This window comes from Dendropsophus ebraccatus, chromosome 15, assembly GCF_027789765.1.
Source record: "Dendropsophus ebraccatus isolate aDenEbr1 chromosome 15, aDenEbr1.pat, whole genome shotgun sequence".
In the NCBI taxonomy this organism is placed as follows: Eukaryota; Metazoa; Chordata; class Amphibia; order Anura; family Hylidae; genus Dendropsophus; species Dendropsophus ebraccatus.
In genome coordinates this window covers 64,057,136-64,071,708 of record NC_091468.1, presented here as the reverse complement: position 1 = coordinate 64,071,708, position 14,573 = coordinate 64,057,136, and the positions used below count along the sequence as shown (strand labels likewise).

The 14,573-nt window shown below is 42.3% G+C and overlaps 1 protein-coding gene across 2 annotated transcripts in view; it reads right to left on the bottom strand.

Annotated features, from left to right (window-relative positions):
- Nucleotides 1–721: 721 nt before the first annotated feature.
- Nucleotides 722–14,573, bottom strand: part of ARID1B (AT-rich interaction domain 1B) — a 316,413-nt gene continuing 302,561 nt past the window's right edge. The window contains exons 17-20 of one of the 2 annotated variants that reach the window (XM_069955438.1): nt 9,840–9,933; nt 7,931–8,714; nt 5,783–5,913; nt 722–4,833 (exon numbers count right to left, since the gene is read on the bottom strand). In XM_069955438.1, the coding sequence (XP_069811539.1) occupies nt 3,088–4,833; nt 5,783–5,913; nt 7,931–8,714; nt 9,840–9,933 (2,755 nt within the window). In that variant the 3' untranslated portion in view covers nt 722–3,087. The remainder of the gene's footprint in view (nt 4,834–5,782; nt 5,914–7,930; nt 8,715–9,839; nt 9,934–14,573) is intronic. The other variant, XM_069955439.1, reaches the window with a different exon arrangement.

The window sequence follows — 14,573 nt, the reverse complement described above, 5'->3', positions numbered from 1 at the left end:
TGTACGCTTTAATGCAGTCAGAGGAAACAATAAAAACAGTCAACACACAGCCATCCTAGGGATACATAAGGAAAGGCTAGAGAAACATCTGTAAAAACCATCCTTCCCATGATCAGATTGTTATGGGAGTTAGAGGACAACCAGCACCCAAACCTCTTTGACTCCTTGCTCAATGTCCAAGGCTGCTATATAGTGGAAAAGAGGGGAAATGCCAGCCTCGGCTGCTCTTAGATCCTCCATTATCATTTTATGGTTTAGACACTGAGAAAAGTACCCAAAAAAGGTGGTCCAGTATGTTTCCAATGACGGGACCTGCCACTGCCAGAAAGTGTTGGCATAGATCTTCTTCAGACATGAACAAGTGGCCTGGGATCAAAGTCAGCAAAACAATGTTGTGAAGACATAGAATCTTAGGGTCCTTTTTACACTGTTGAGCAGCCAGGCTCCACGAACGATGCATGTATCATTTGTGCAGCCATAGAAACTGACAGCACAGATATGTATATATTGGGTTCTGAGATATTCTGCATAAATAAGTGCTGTCAGTTTCCAGATCACAGGCAGCAATGTAAACTTACCATCTGCACTCCTTGTGATCCGGCATCCAGCTCTCCAGTCCTCCAGCCGGATCAGACAGATGCCAGATCACAAGCAGAGCTGATGGTAAGTATACACTGCCTGTGGTCTGGCAACTGACAGCACAGATATATACAGTACATTTCCCAGACCCCAATATATACATATCTGCTGTCAGTTTTCCGTTATCATTATCGGTGGCCCAAGCCCTGTTTCCCCAGGAAGACATGTGGCCAATAATGATACATTTTGAAGCTGAGGATTAAGTGTTTTCCCTGTCATCGGCTGATCGCTGTCACTTTTACACTGTCCGATTATGAGCTGCAGGAGCGTTTCTAGCAACAATCCTGCCCAAAAATAAAGGCCTAAGGTAGAATGTAGTCTACAGTATAAGGAGAACGCCTGCTTCCATAGGATCGGCTTCCAGGTCACTGGTACCAAATATGAAAATATGCACCTGTCCCTGCTGCAATGCAGCATAAGCCAGAAGTTGAAAGATTAATCTAGATCGTACCTTACAGTTGTTTTGGAATGTAAACTTTTTTCTTTACAAATATAAATTTAAAGGGGTTATCTAAAAATAAAAAGTTATTGCCTATGCACAAGACAATGGAGATCAATTGTCCCCTGAGTGAAGGAAGCTGCAAGTGTGCTTACTCGGCTTTCTCCGGTGGTTCCATAGGAATGAATAGAGCCGACGGAAAGAGCAGAATAAGCCGGAAGAGTGCTTACTCGTCCCTTTCCGGTGTCTCAATTGAAATGAATAGAGCCATAGGTCACAAGCCGTATGCATGGCTCTATTCAGGGTCAGATACGGAGATCAGCGGGGGGAAGGGGGTACAGAGGTCGGACTCCCCCAAGATCTCTTACTTCTCCCCTACAACAACCACTAACCTTCCATTGGCTTATGGTTCCAAACTACACTATTGTTATTTTCTTCCAGGACAACTATTGTAGCGTCAGGAACCACATTCCTACCCATAGCAGTATAACACGATCCCCTTATGTGATAATGTAGATATGTAATACATGTAAAGATTTTTGTACCATGAATACCGAAGATTGACACCGTTTATCTCGTTCCATATCGCAAAAGAGGGATTATTCAAAAACACCCATCACAGTGCTTAACAAGATTTAATGTACATTTATTCTTAACATGTGGAACATATAGTATAAAGATTTTATACTGAATAAATGATATTCATTAAGCCAGAGGAAAAGGAGGAATTTACAACAAGTTTTTTTCAGTTTCTTTTTTTTTTTCTTTTTTTTTTTTTTTTACTACATTTTTCTTGAAATACAAATATGTTAAGTATCATCACTGAAAAACCTCAATCGTTTTGTTGCTTCATCCATTATGGTGTAATAACTTCAGTCTGTATTATATAACCATAGTCTAATTCAGTTGGCAGACAACTATTTCCACATAGTGACCAGTAAGCAAAGTATTCAGCTGCAATCCTGAAGTAGAGCATTAATTTATACATACAGAAACTTGCACATTACCCTCTTGGTTGGAGATATGGTCAGGAGAGAATTACTCTTTTTTTTCAGTGCCATGAATAAGAAAAAAAAAAAATATGAAAAAAATGACCATAAAAATCTATCACTTTCACCACATCATGGGGAAATAGACAAATCATGTACTAAAATGAATGTTTTAGAAAACAGGGAAAAAAAAGAAAAAATGTGAAGGCCTATACATCTCTTATATACATTACAGCCCCAGGGAAGTAGAAAATAAAATAGAAAAAAAATATATCATGACATATCTAAAGGCTGTTGTCTTAGTGTGTGAAGTCAAACAAAAACCAGATTTCGTTATGACAGTGTGTGTATTACTCAACTCTTTTCAATATAACTGTTCAAATTTTTTTTATTTTACTCGTATTTAATTTCCCCATAATAGTCTATTCATTCTGCTTCTATTCTAATGTTCCTGTTATCCAAAGAATAAAAACAGTATTTCCAAAACTTAGGCTCCTTGTCTACATAGAATTTTTTTTTTTTTTTTTTACTAACCGTTCTATTGCACACAGGTTTGGTACATTTTTTCTTTTTTTTATATAGAACTCAAGGTGGGACAAATATTTTGAAAATGAAAATAACAAAAACTTTTTTTTCGGCAAAGAATTGTACAATGCTTGCACAGTTTTAGCAATCAGTCCCCCGAGTATACAACCGACGGAAAAAAAACAAAAAAACAAAAAAGAAACAAAATGACCTTTGAATGAAACAATCACCGACTTTGGTTAAGACAAATAAAATAAAATTAATATACACAAACAGTAAATTTCATTATTTTTTTTTAGCTCATTAACCGTTTCTTTGAATTTCCAATCGGTAAATAAATGACAGAATATGTGGAGCAAATCTGTTTGTTTTTTTTTTCCTTTAACATTTTTATTTGTTTTTTCTTCTCTCAAATCTTGATAAAAGAACAGAAAAATAGCCAGTTATATGTGACTTCCTACTCTCCTTTCACACATGCTTGGCATCCCACTGGTGTCATAACTGTCCTATTTGAAAGAGTACATCACAGATGACAGGGGCAACCGCAGAGTTCAGAACAGCTGTTATAGAGATATCCAACAAACGACCTTCATGTAAAAGGAAATCGGATCGGTTTTCTTCCACTTTGGCCATGGCTAATAAAGCCTTAGCTGCCCTGCACATCATGTCTACGCTGGGTGGTTCCAAATTGGGGGGCTGCATATGCATGAGGTTATGCTGACTCTGTTGATACTGGGCCATGGTGACTCCATCTTCTAAGAAGCTTATTAAGTTCCCAATGCTTCCTTTCTGCACAGCTATGGCCCTTGCTACCAATGTATCCCCCTGAGCAAGGTTTGAAAGCAGTGCCACAGACATTTCCCGACATACAGGGTTTTTGCGGTCCCCGACGTACCTAACTAGAGTCGCGTACAGTTTCTCTTGGCGACTGAAAGGTGGTGTTGCCAATATAAGGTCCACATTATTGTCCTGTATACTAAGTTTACATAAGGTTTCCAGCACAAGTCTTTGTGGGGAGAGAATAGAGTTGGGCCCTACTGTTGGGAAGGGATCCTGTGCCTCGGCAGATGGGCATACCAACCAATGTAGCAAGCCATCTAAAATTGGCAAACAGATACTTTCTGTATAAGCAGACAAGTCTAGCTGTCCAGAGATGTTGGCTAATGTGACCAAAGTATTTTCCCTCAGAATCTCGAGGCAATCCCACCACCATTCATCTTTGCTACAGCTGGTACCTTTATCTTCATCGCCTTCTTTCTCATAAGTCTGTGGTGTTCGTTTTCGCTCTGGATGCTCATGGTAAAGAAGAACTAGTTTCCCAAGAATCAAGACCAAACCTGGGTGTTTCGACAGCTCAGCATCATTCCCAGGCACAAAGGACAAACTACGGATAATATTTGACACACAAATGCAACGTTTCGCCAAAGAGTCTTGCCACTCGGCGATCGTACACAAAGGAGTTTCATCTCGGTTTCTTGGTTCATCTTCCAGTAATGTAATAATCCTATGAATTTTGGCTTGATTGATTCCTAATGAATGTTTGTTGCTGTTTGTCTGTGGGCAAGGGCTCGATGAGTCTTCAGGCAGAGCACCTGGCCTTGCAGACAGGACATCGTCAATGGTTGCAGTTATGCTCTTTTCTGGTTGGTCCTCTTCATTCTCTGCTAACACTTTGATATCAACTTCTTTCTTCTTTTTGCTTGGTGAACCGATTTGGGGTTGGGATCTTTTACGCATGGGTATCTCCATTTTGCTTTCAAAGTGTGTCTGAATATGTTCAGTTGTGTCACCTCCACCAAGTTGCCAATGAAGGAGTCCACTAATAAATTCCTGTACCCGGCCAAGTTGGTCTGATCGATCAATAACAAAAAGGTCATTCTTCCTTACGACCTTGATTGGTAGCTTGTCAAACTTACTGGCTTGTTTTGGCCGTAAAGATGGGTCGCTTAGTGCTCCTGTTTTGACAAATGGGAGGTCTTCTATTTTTACAGGGTCTTCTTCAACTACACTGTGAGCATCTTGACTATGTTCATCTTTATCATTAAGCTCACCCTCTTCATCTTCAATATCCTCCTTATAATCCATAGCAGCTTCCACCTCTTCTATAGATGGAAAAACTTCTGAACCATCTTCAAGTGCTTTACTGACATTTTCACCAACTTCATATTCTTTCAAAATCTCAAATATATCAATGAGGCATTTTCGGAAGTATTCCACCAAGAGCTCCAGGAATCCCGGCAGCTAGTAAATAAATAAAAGAAACAAATTATAGTAACAGGAATATGACGTCGCTAAAAGGTTATTGTGTGAAGCGCAGGTCTTTGTCTACATTTCAGGAGCATTTATGTAGAGTATTGGCATGTAACCACCACAGCCAAATCACCGGTCACAGCAGTCTTAGGGCCCTATTCCACGGCGCTCGTTTACTGGGCCTATTCCACGGCCCGATGATCGTTTAGCGAGGACTGCAGGGACATCGTTACCGATGTCCTTGCAGCATACATTACCTAGCAGGGCTTCTCCTCCGCTCAGTCTTCCTCCCCGGGTCCTGCGGCGCAGCATCAACTCTGGAGTGGCCTGACTGAGCTGTCAGACCGCTCAGCCAATCACTGGCCGCGGCGGTCCTGGCCAGTGATTGGCTGAGCGGTCTGACAGCTCAGTCAGGCTGCACCGAAGCTGATGCTGCACCGCAGGACCCGGGGAGGAAGACAGAGCGGAGGAGAAGCCCTGCTAGGTAATGTATGCTGCTTCTCAAATAATCGGTCGCCTGCGGCGGGGAACCGATGATTTTAGGTTTGGGTCTAAATAAACGATCAGCCGATGACACGATCTTAGACTGATCGTTTTCTATATTCCACCGAGCGATAATCGGCCGAATTGGGCCGATTATCGCTCCGTGGAATAGGCCCCTTAGGCTATGTTTCCACCTTAACTTTTTTTGGCTGCATGTGTCCAAATAACGGCCGTTATTTCATAATGAGGGATGTCATTTGTACAATAATGGCCGTCATTTTTAACTAATTTGGACTCAAACAGCCAAATCCTGGCTAGTCCTTTGTTTTGAGACTCTTCAGTGAGGCTCTACGGGCTCTTCTTTTGCATAGCTATAAACTTTGGATTGTTGTAAATCTGTTGAAAATAAATGTAATGTGTAGCTTAGAATGACCAGCAACTGCATATACATACTCACCTGAGAGAGGTTGAAAGTTGCCACTGTGCTATCATCATACAGCAGGATGTTGATGGTGTCTAAAGCCCAGGTACTTTCCGCCAAGAGACCAGATTTTAAAGACATCATTACCCTCCAAGCTTCGGGTGTTACTGTTAAGAAAGTTGAAAAGAATGATTATTTTTTTAGTTTTTTCTTTTTTTGGGGGAAGTGAATTTAAAAATCATAACGACAAGCTGTCAATTGACTCAAATCACTTCCATAACAAAGGAGTGAATTATGTGTGATTTACATCTATGACAACATTCAGTTTAAAGGGAATCTTTCACTAGGCCTTAAATGAGGGAAGTATAAACTAGTGACAGAAATGCTGAACAGATCAGTGTATTACTTACATTATTCTGTTCAACTGTTCTTCTAATATGCAGGAGGATAGGATTCTTGCCACACCCCTCCCCATGCCTTCCAGCTGCTGATTGACAGCTGTCTGCCTATACACAGTATGAATAGATAACTGCCAATCAGCAGCTGGTTGGTGGAGTTGGCTGGTGTTCATGAATATCCAGGACTACTGAGCATACGCACATAATAGAGAGGACTACTTATTGTCCATGTTGCTCGGGAGGAGATCTCTGGATCAGCTGCACAGAACAATGTAAGTGATGCATCATTCTGTTCAGCTTCTCTGTCACTAGTTTATATTACCCTTAAATAGGACACCAGAAACCTACTGACAGAGTCCCACTAAGGACTTCTTTCTGCAGTTTAGTGTAATGCTGTTTACATTTCTTACAATAATTCCTTTTGATTTATTATATACTTGTCTTGAAAGCCAACCTGCACATATACAAATGAATGAATGCAAAGCCCTGCTATCCAGAATGTATAGGACTCATTAAACAGACAATTAAAGAAAATTAAAGTTATATAAAACTCCACTCTCCTATGATATGGGCACTAACCACTATACTCAGCACTTGTAAAAAAAAGTAACAATGTGTTTTATCAATAAAAATACCTTTGATAATTGATGATGCACATTATATAGTAAAAGACTTTAAATTCGTAAGGGAATATGTGACTGGAAAACATTTAGGGTGCATTCACACCTACAGGATCTGCAGGAGATTTGATGCGGCGTTCAGTTATTTAAATGAAATCTGCTGCAGAAAATCAGCTGCAGATCCTGTAGGTGTGAACGCACCATTAGGAAGTATTTTCCTTTCACAAAGCCCCACAGAGAACGAATGGAGCACTGGGCACACGAGCATCATGTGCATGGTTCATTCTGATTCACAATTTTCCTTCATTCTCAGGATAGGTGGGGGTCCCAGCAATCGGGGTCCTACCAATCCGTTAGTTATCCTGTTTTCCCTGAAAATAAGACCTAGTAGAGGTTTTGCTGACTTGCTAAAATTTAAGGCCTCCCCCGAAAGTAAGTCCTAGCAAAGTTTTTGTTTGGAAGCATGCCCGCCGAACAGAACACCAGGACATGTAGCTGTGATTCTTTTTAGCCTGCCGCTATTGTCCCCTACCTTCACCGTCCATTGCAGAGCAGCTGCATGCAGGACATAAAGATTATCATCTGATGTTCCCTTCTGCTGCCGTCACTTTTAAGTGTGCAGGCAAGGCATCCAGAGGCCTGTCGCCATCCCCTAACGCCAGATGTAGAGCTGCACCCAGTCTGTCCTTATCCTGTTGCCTGCCACCATACTGTACACTATCCCTACTGTGCTGTATGAGTGTGCTGTGGTGAGCTTTCCCTGGTGGTCGGAAACCAACATATCGTACTCTGTCCCTGCTGTGCTGTACAGGTGTGCTGTGGTGAGCTCCCCCTGGTGGCCAGAAGCCGCCATACTGTAGGCTTATGGAAAAATAAGACATCCCCTATAAATAAGACCTAGAGCATCTTTGGGAGCAAAAATTAATAGAAGACACTGGTTTATTTTTGGGGAAACACAGTATACTTTATCTCCAAGGAGTTTGTATGTTCTCTCAGAGTTTGGTGAGTTGCCTCCAGGTTCTCCGGTCTCCTTCCACACTCCAAAACATACAGACTGGTGTATTTAGATTTGGAGCCATAATAAGGACAGGGATGGGGTTGAACCTATGGATAGGGGTTACATCTGTTACATATATATGTATCCTTTTATAAACTTCTACACCTACCTATGTCTTTTGAGGTAATCTTTCTCCTTGACTTCAGAATCGGTTGAGTTGCTTCCACTGAACCTGGACAGAAGGTTATCTCTCGTCTCATAGAAGGCTGAACAGAATGCCCCGGGCTTTGTGTCGGAGGGACGGAGGGCATAACTTTCTGCATTTTGATTGATGGCATAAAAGGAGACTTGCTCGGCGACATACGGTTTTCTAGTGAGCGCTGAAATGAAGCGGGACTGGGAACCCTTGAAATGTGGTTTGGCATCGAAGGTGGAGTCTGGTAAGAAGAAGGTGGAGCTCTCGTAATTGGTTGCATGGATCCCGATGGAGACATATAAGAGGGTTGACGCTGATTTCCATGGGGCGGCCACTGGCCCTCATGGTTCATTCTTTGCTCAGGACCTATTATGTCATCGGAACGGTTCATGGCTGGATATGTTCCCGGCTGTTGAGTGCCTGCAGGGCCTTGTCTTCCAGGGTATGGGTAAGGGATATCATTACGAGATGACCACATGTTCTGTTGAGGGCTATCACTTGTAGTTGATTGCATGGGTCCACCCATTATCTGAGGTCCTATGGCATGTTGTTGTAGTTGTGCTGGGCCTTGCATACGCTCTCTGTTATAAGGATAAGGATACTGGCCTTGCATGGGTCTTCTGTCAGGTCCGGAGTAAGTGTTGCTGTACTGATTATACACGTCCTGCTGCTGACTACCGTACTGCATATTATATAGATCTCCTTCATGTCTCTTTGACGATGGACCATACATCCCCTCCATATGCCGTTTGTAGTTCTGCAAATACAAAAAAAACATTCAGAACACAAAATACTGAATAGTACTAGTAGAAACATATACATGTGTGAGGATATTATGGCAAACATCCATAGAGATATTATTATTTGGAAACTTTCTGGTAGATCTTTCGAGTGAATAAAAGCAATATCTTTATTATCTTTTATTATCAGGTGAACTGCAAGTCAGCTAGATGGTGAAAAGCAAGATTGGTATTCTATGCAAACATAACTTTTCATGTAAAAAAAAATTCAAAATAAAGTAAAACAAATTAAAATGATAAAATTAAGAAATTATTTAAAAAAATCATAAAAATTTGTTATAAAATTTTATAACAAATTTTTTGCCCTTTAAGTAGGAGCTAAATATAGTTTAACCTCAGTCATAATTATTTAGATTTGTGAGCTGCACCATACTATTTTCCCTCTATAACTTTTGATATGTTGCTGCCCATGGTGAGAGACTAACAATTCCTTCCATACTTATTATTATCTATTCAGTCTCCTTCCCCTAGTTCTGAGCTGCTCCTTTCTGCTGAAGACACAAGAATCTGTGTGTGAGCTTTTCTCTCTGTCTCCCCCTCCCATTCTGAGATGGCTTATGTAAACAAGTCCCTTTATCTGCAATATTGTAGCTTGTTTGTAATGCTGGGAGGAATAATCACAGGGAGTCCATCAGCAACTTGACCTAAGAATAACCCTCCCAGCATTACAAAGAAGCTACAAAGTTGCAGATAAAGCCTGCCAGGGACTTGTTTACATCAGCCGTCTCAGAAGGGAGAGAGGAGGAGGGGGAGAAGAAGAGAGAAGCTCACACACAGATTCTTGTGTTTTCAGAAGAAAGCAGCTCATAATTGGGGAAAGGAGACTGAATAAATAATTACAAGTATGGAAGGAATTGTTAGTCTCACCATGGGCAGCAACATATCAAAAGTTATGTTTGAGTGTAATACCCCTTTAAAGGAGAACTTAGGGCAGAACCACTTTTTTCTAAATGCCCACTAGGGAGGTATCCACAGGTCAGATTCATCTTACCTGCCGATAGTTCCCCTTTAATAAAATGCAACGTGAGCTGTGACCAAACCTTTTACATTACACTGAGCATTAACTATTACAGTAGCCTTACCTGCTGTGGATACATTCCTGGCTGGTGCCCTCCATATGGCGGCTGCCCAGAGGGGGGTTCTTGCCCTGCATATTGCTGCCCATATGCTTCATGTCTACAAAATAAAGTGATACAATGCTGATTCCTTTTTTTTTTTTTTTAATAATATAATATTTTTACAGAGAGACTTATGAAAAAACACATGTAGGCTTAGTCCTGGTGGCACATCTGCTATTACTATATATATATATATATATATATATATATATATATATATATATATTTATTTATTTATTATCAAACAGAAAATCTGGAAAAAAAATATACATACACACACACATTCAGTTTGAATTATATATATATATTTATTTATTTATTTGTATTTTATATTTAATTATATTTTATATTTGTATATATATATATATATATAATATATATATATATATATAATATATATATATATACACACACATACATATATATATATATATATATATTTTTTTTTTTTTTAATTATTCATTTATTTATTTATTTACAATATTGACCTACTTTACCTGTCAATACAAACTACCTTGATGAATGAATGGCAATAACAATGCTAAAATAGACACATTTTAGCTATATGCATAAGACAATGATTCTTCTACCTTGACAATTCATCTCTAAAATTTCTTTTTGTATTTAAAGCAAATGGATTGCGACTATTTGTGTAAATGTTCTCCATTTCCCATTCAGCCTAGGAAAAGGGAAGAATTCAATATGGATTTTCTCTGTGAATAAGTCACTGACAGTCTACGCACTTCAGATCATTCCTTTATTATTTTTTTTTAGTTTCCATTTTCTGAACTATAGGACATTCACTTTTCACACCCATTTAACATCTCGCTCCTATTCTACCCGTCTGGATATTTCTATTGATAAGACGAGGCTTTCATGTATTGTTGGGTATAATAAAGGTGGTCTTCTCCAGAAGCTCCCTACTTTCCTTTAGCAGATTGAAAAGAAAGACATTGTGGTTTTGTTTTCAATTGAAAAACCTACAGCCTATATATATATATATTCCGTAACAAAGTAACAGCCTTATCCCAGTCTGCACAGTTCATTATGAGTGAAGGGCAAAGACAATGTCCCTGATAATCTCCATGCACAAGTCTCATCCATACAACACTAGGCTATGTTCACACTACATATAAGTACGGCCATTGTTGCCATCGGCAACAACGGCCGTACTTTATGTGCTTGTGAACATTGCCTGTTTCTTTATGGGATCCCGGCCGGAGCGTATACACACCGTATACCCTCTGGCCGAGATCCATGCGCCGCCGCAAATAACTGACATGATAGGAAACCCTGTCAATTCACACAGTGAAGCGAGCGGTTACGGCTGCTTGCTTCACTGTGCGCTATGGGAAGCTCTGATGCGGGCGCACACTGATGCGCCCGCATCAGAGCTCTGCGGCCAGAAAGATCATCCGGCAGGTACCTAAGTACACAGAACAGTCACAGAATGTCCGGTCTCTATATGTAGTGTGAACATAGCCCTATTCTGCATAACAGATTTATCTCTTCAAAGATGAGTTCCTAGATTTTATAGGCTTGTTGAATAATAGACTTAAAGGGGTTGTTCAGCACTAAAAAAAACACACACAAAAAAAACAAAAACACTTTCTCCCAGAGACAGCACCGCTCTTGTCTCCAGTTTGGGTGTTGGTTTTGTAACTCAGTTCCATTGAAGTGAATGGAGCTTAATTGTAAACCGCACCTGAACTGGAGACAAGAGCGGTGCTGTCTCTGGAAGAAAGTGGCCATGTTTCTATCTGTTTGTCTCTGGATAACCCCTTTAAGGCTATGTTCACACAATGTACAGTCAACGGCCGTTGTCTGACACTCAAAAAACAACAACCGTTGTATTGAGTGTCAAACAACAGCCATTGTTGCATTGAAATAGATGCACAATTATTTCAATGGCCGGTATTCAATACACTGCCATTGTTTGCATTGATTTCAATGCAAACCATTTCTCTATGACAAGAATAGCCATTGTTTTAATTACTTCTATTAAAAAATGGCTAATCTTCCAGTACTTATCAGCTGCTGCATGTCCTGCAGGAAGTGGTGTATTCTCACAAAGTGCTCTCTGCTGCCACCTCTGTCCATGTCAGGAACTGTCCAGAGCAGCAGCAAATCCCCATAGAAAACCTCTCCTGCTCTGGACAGTTCCTGACATGGACAGAGGTGGCAGCAGAGAGCACTGTGTCAGACTAGTAAGAATACACCACTTCCTGCAGGATATACAGCAGCTGATAAGTACTGGATGACTTGAAAATTTTTAATAGAAGTAAATTACAAATCTATATAACTTTCTGACACCAGTGGATTTGCAAGGAAATTCTTTTTGCTGGAATACCCCTTTAATGATTCTACAATTTACAGGGTTGGCTACACATCCTCTTTGAGTGCAAGTGAAATTTTGGTTTAGACTGGATTTCTAGTTTAGCATACAGTGTAGCTGTATTCTGTGTGTGTATATATATATATATATATAAGTATATAATGTAAGTTGTGTTTTATAAAATAAAAAAAATAAAAATAAAATAAAATAAAAGAGAAAACGTTGGTTTGCAACACTAGAGTGCCCACCTTTGCTGTCCTGGGTAGCGGTTTGGTGAGTACATGCTGGGATCACTGTTAGAAGCTCCCATGTTGTTCTGACCCGGCGGGCCCATACTGCCCTCGGCGCCCATGCCGTATTCACCCCTGAGAAAAATTACATTTTATGATGAAGACGACACAAAGGCATGAAGAATTTTCCTCCACAATCGATGGATTTCACACTTTCCGACATCCCTCATTTTCTGCATCTTCGGAATCTAAAGGTTTCCTTGGCTGATTCGCTTTGTAAGTATCACGGTTTGAAATCTTTAACATTTTACAGGGAAATATAGGAGGATTCGGCCAGAGATTGCCTATAAGAGCCGGTGACCTTCACTTCTGACTTTCATTCAAGCTATTTTAATTCAATGAAGTGTTTTTGCAAATCGATGGCTATTGAACCTGCGAGTTACATTTGTCCATATAGATAAAACTGCTACAATACAAAGGCCCCAGCAATCCAACCTGCATAAAAACGATTAATCAGCCATAGTAATAGGATACAAAGTGTACTAGGAGATTTGCTGTATATAACTACACAAGACCACAGTCAGTGGCAAAGCTGGCATGAAGGCAGACCACGCTCCCTGGGCTATCTGCCCAACCTGCACCCCAATGATGGGGCCCTGGAGCGACAAGTGCATCAGTGCCCTCTCTATGCATCCCTTATATATCGGATGGCCCCCTGTGCAGGGCTCCTCCTCCACTCACCCTCCAGCATCACCCTGCTCATCCTCCAGCATCACCCTGCTCATCCTCCAGCCTCACCTCCCTCATCCTACAGCATCACTCAGCTTATACTCCAGCATCACCCCGCTCATCCTCCAGCATCACCCGCTCATCCTCCAGCATCACCCCCCTCATCCTCCAGCATCACCCGCTCATCCTCCTGCATCACCCCCCTCATCCTCCAGCATCACCCCCCTCATCCTCCAGCATCACCCCGCTCATCCTCCTGCATCACCCGCTCATCCTCCTGCATCACCCGCTCATCCTCCAGCCTCACCCCGCTCATCCTCCAGCATCACTCCTCTCATCCTCCAGCATTACCCCCCTCATCCTCCAGCATCACCACGCTCATCCTCCAGCATCACCCTGCTCATCCTCCAGCATCACCCTGCTCATCCTCCAGCATCACCCCGCTCATCCTCCAGCATCACTCCTCTCATCCTCCAGCATCACCCCGCTCATCCTCCAGCATCACCACGCTCATCCTCCAGCATCACCCCGCTCATCCTCCAGCATCACTCCTCTCATCCTCCAGCATTACCCCCCTCATCCTCCAGCATCACCACGCTCATCCTCCAGCATCACCCTGCTCATCCTCCAGCATCACCCCGCTCATCCTCCAGCATCACCCTGCTCATCCTCCAGCATCACCCCGCTCATCCTCCAGCATTACCCCCCTCATCCTCCAGCATCACCACGCTCATCCTCCAGCATCACCCTGCTCATCCTCCAGCATCACCCTGCTCATCCTCCAGCATCACCCCGCTCATCCTCCAGCATTACCCCCCTCATCCTCCAGCATCACCACGCTCATCCTCCAGCATCACCCTGCTCATCCTCCAGCATCACCCTGCTCATCCTCCAGCATCACCCCCCTCATCCTCCAGCATCACCCCCTCATCCTCCAGCATCACCCCTCTCATCCTCCAGCATCACCCCGCTCATCCTCCAGCATCACCCCTCTCATCCTCCAGCATCACCCCGCTCATCCTCCAGCATCACCCCGCTCATCCTCCAGCATCACCCCGCTCATCCTCCAGCATCACCCTGCTCATCCTCCAGCATCACCCCGCTCATCCTCCAGCATCACCCCGCTCATCCTCCAGCATCACCCTGCTCATCCTCCAGCATCACCCCCCTCATCCTCCAGCATCACCCCCCTCATCCTCCAGCATCACCCCCCTCATCCTCCAGCCTCACCCCCCTCATCCTCCAGCATCACCCCCCTCATCCTCCAGCATCACCCCCCTCATCCTCCAGCATCACCCCCTCATCCTCCAGCATCACCCCTCTCATCCTCCAGCATCACCCCGCTCATCCTCCAGCATCACCCCTCTCATCCTCCAGCATCACCCCTCTCATCCTCCAGCATCA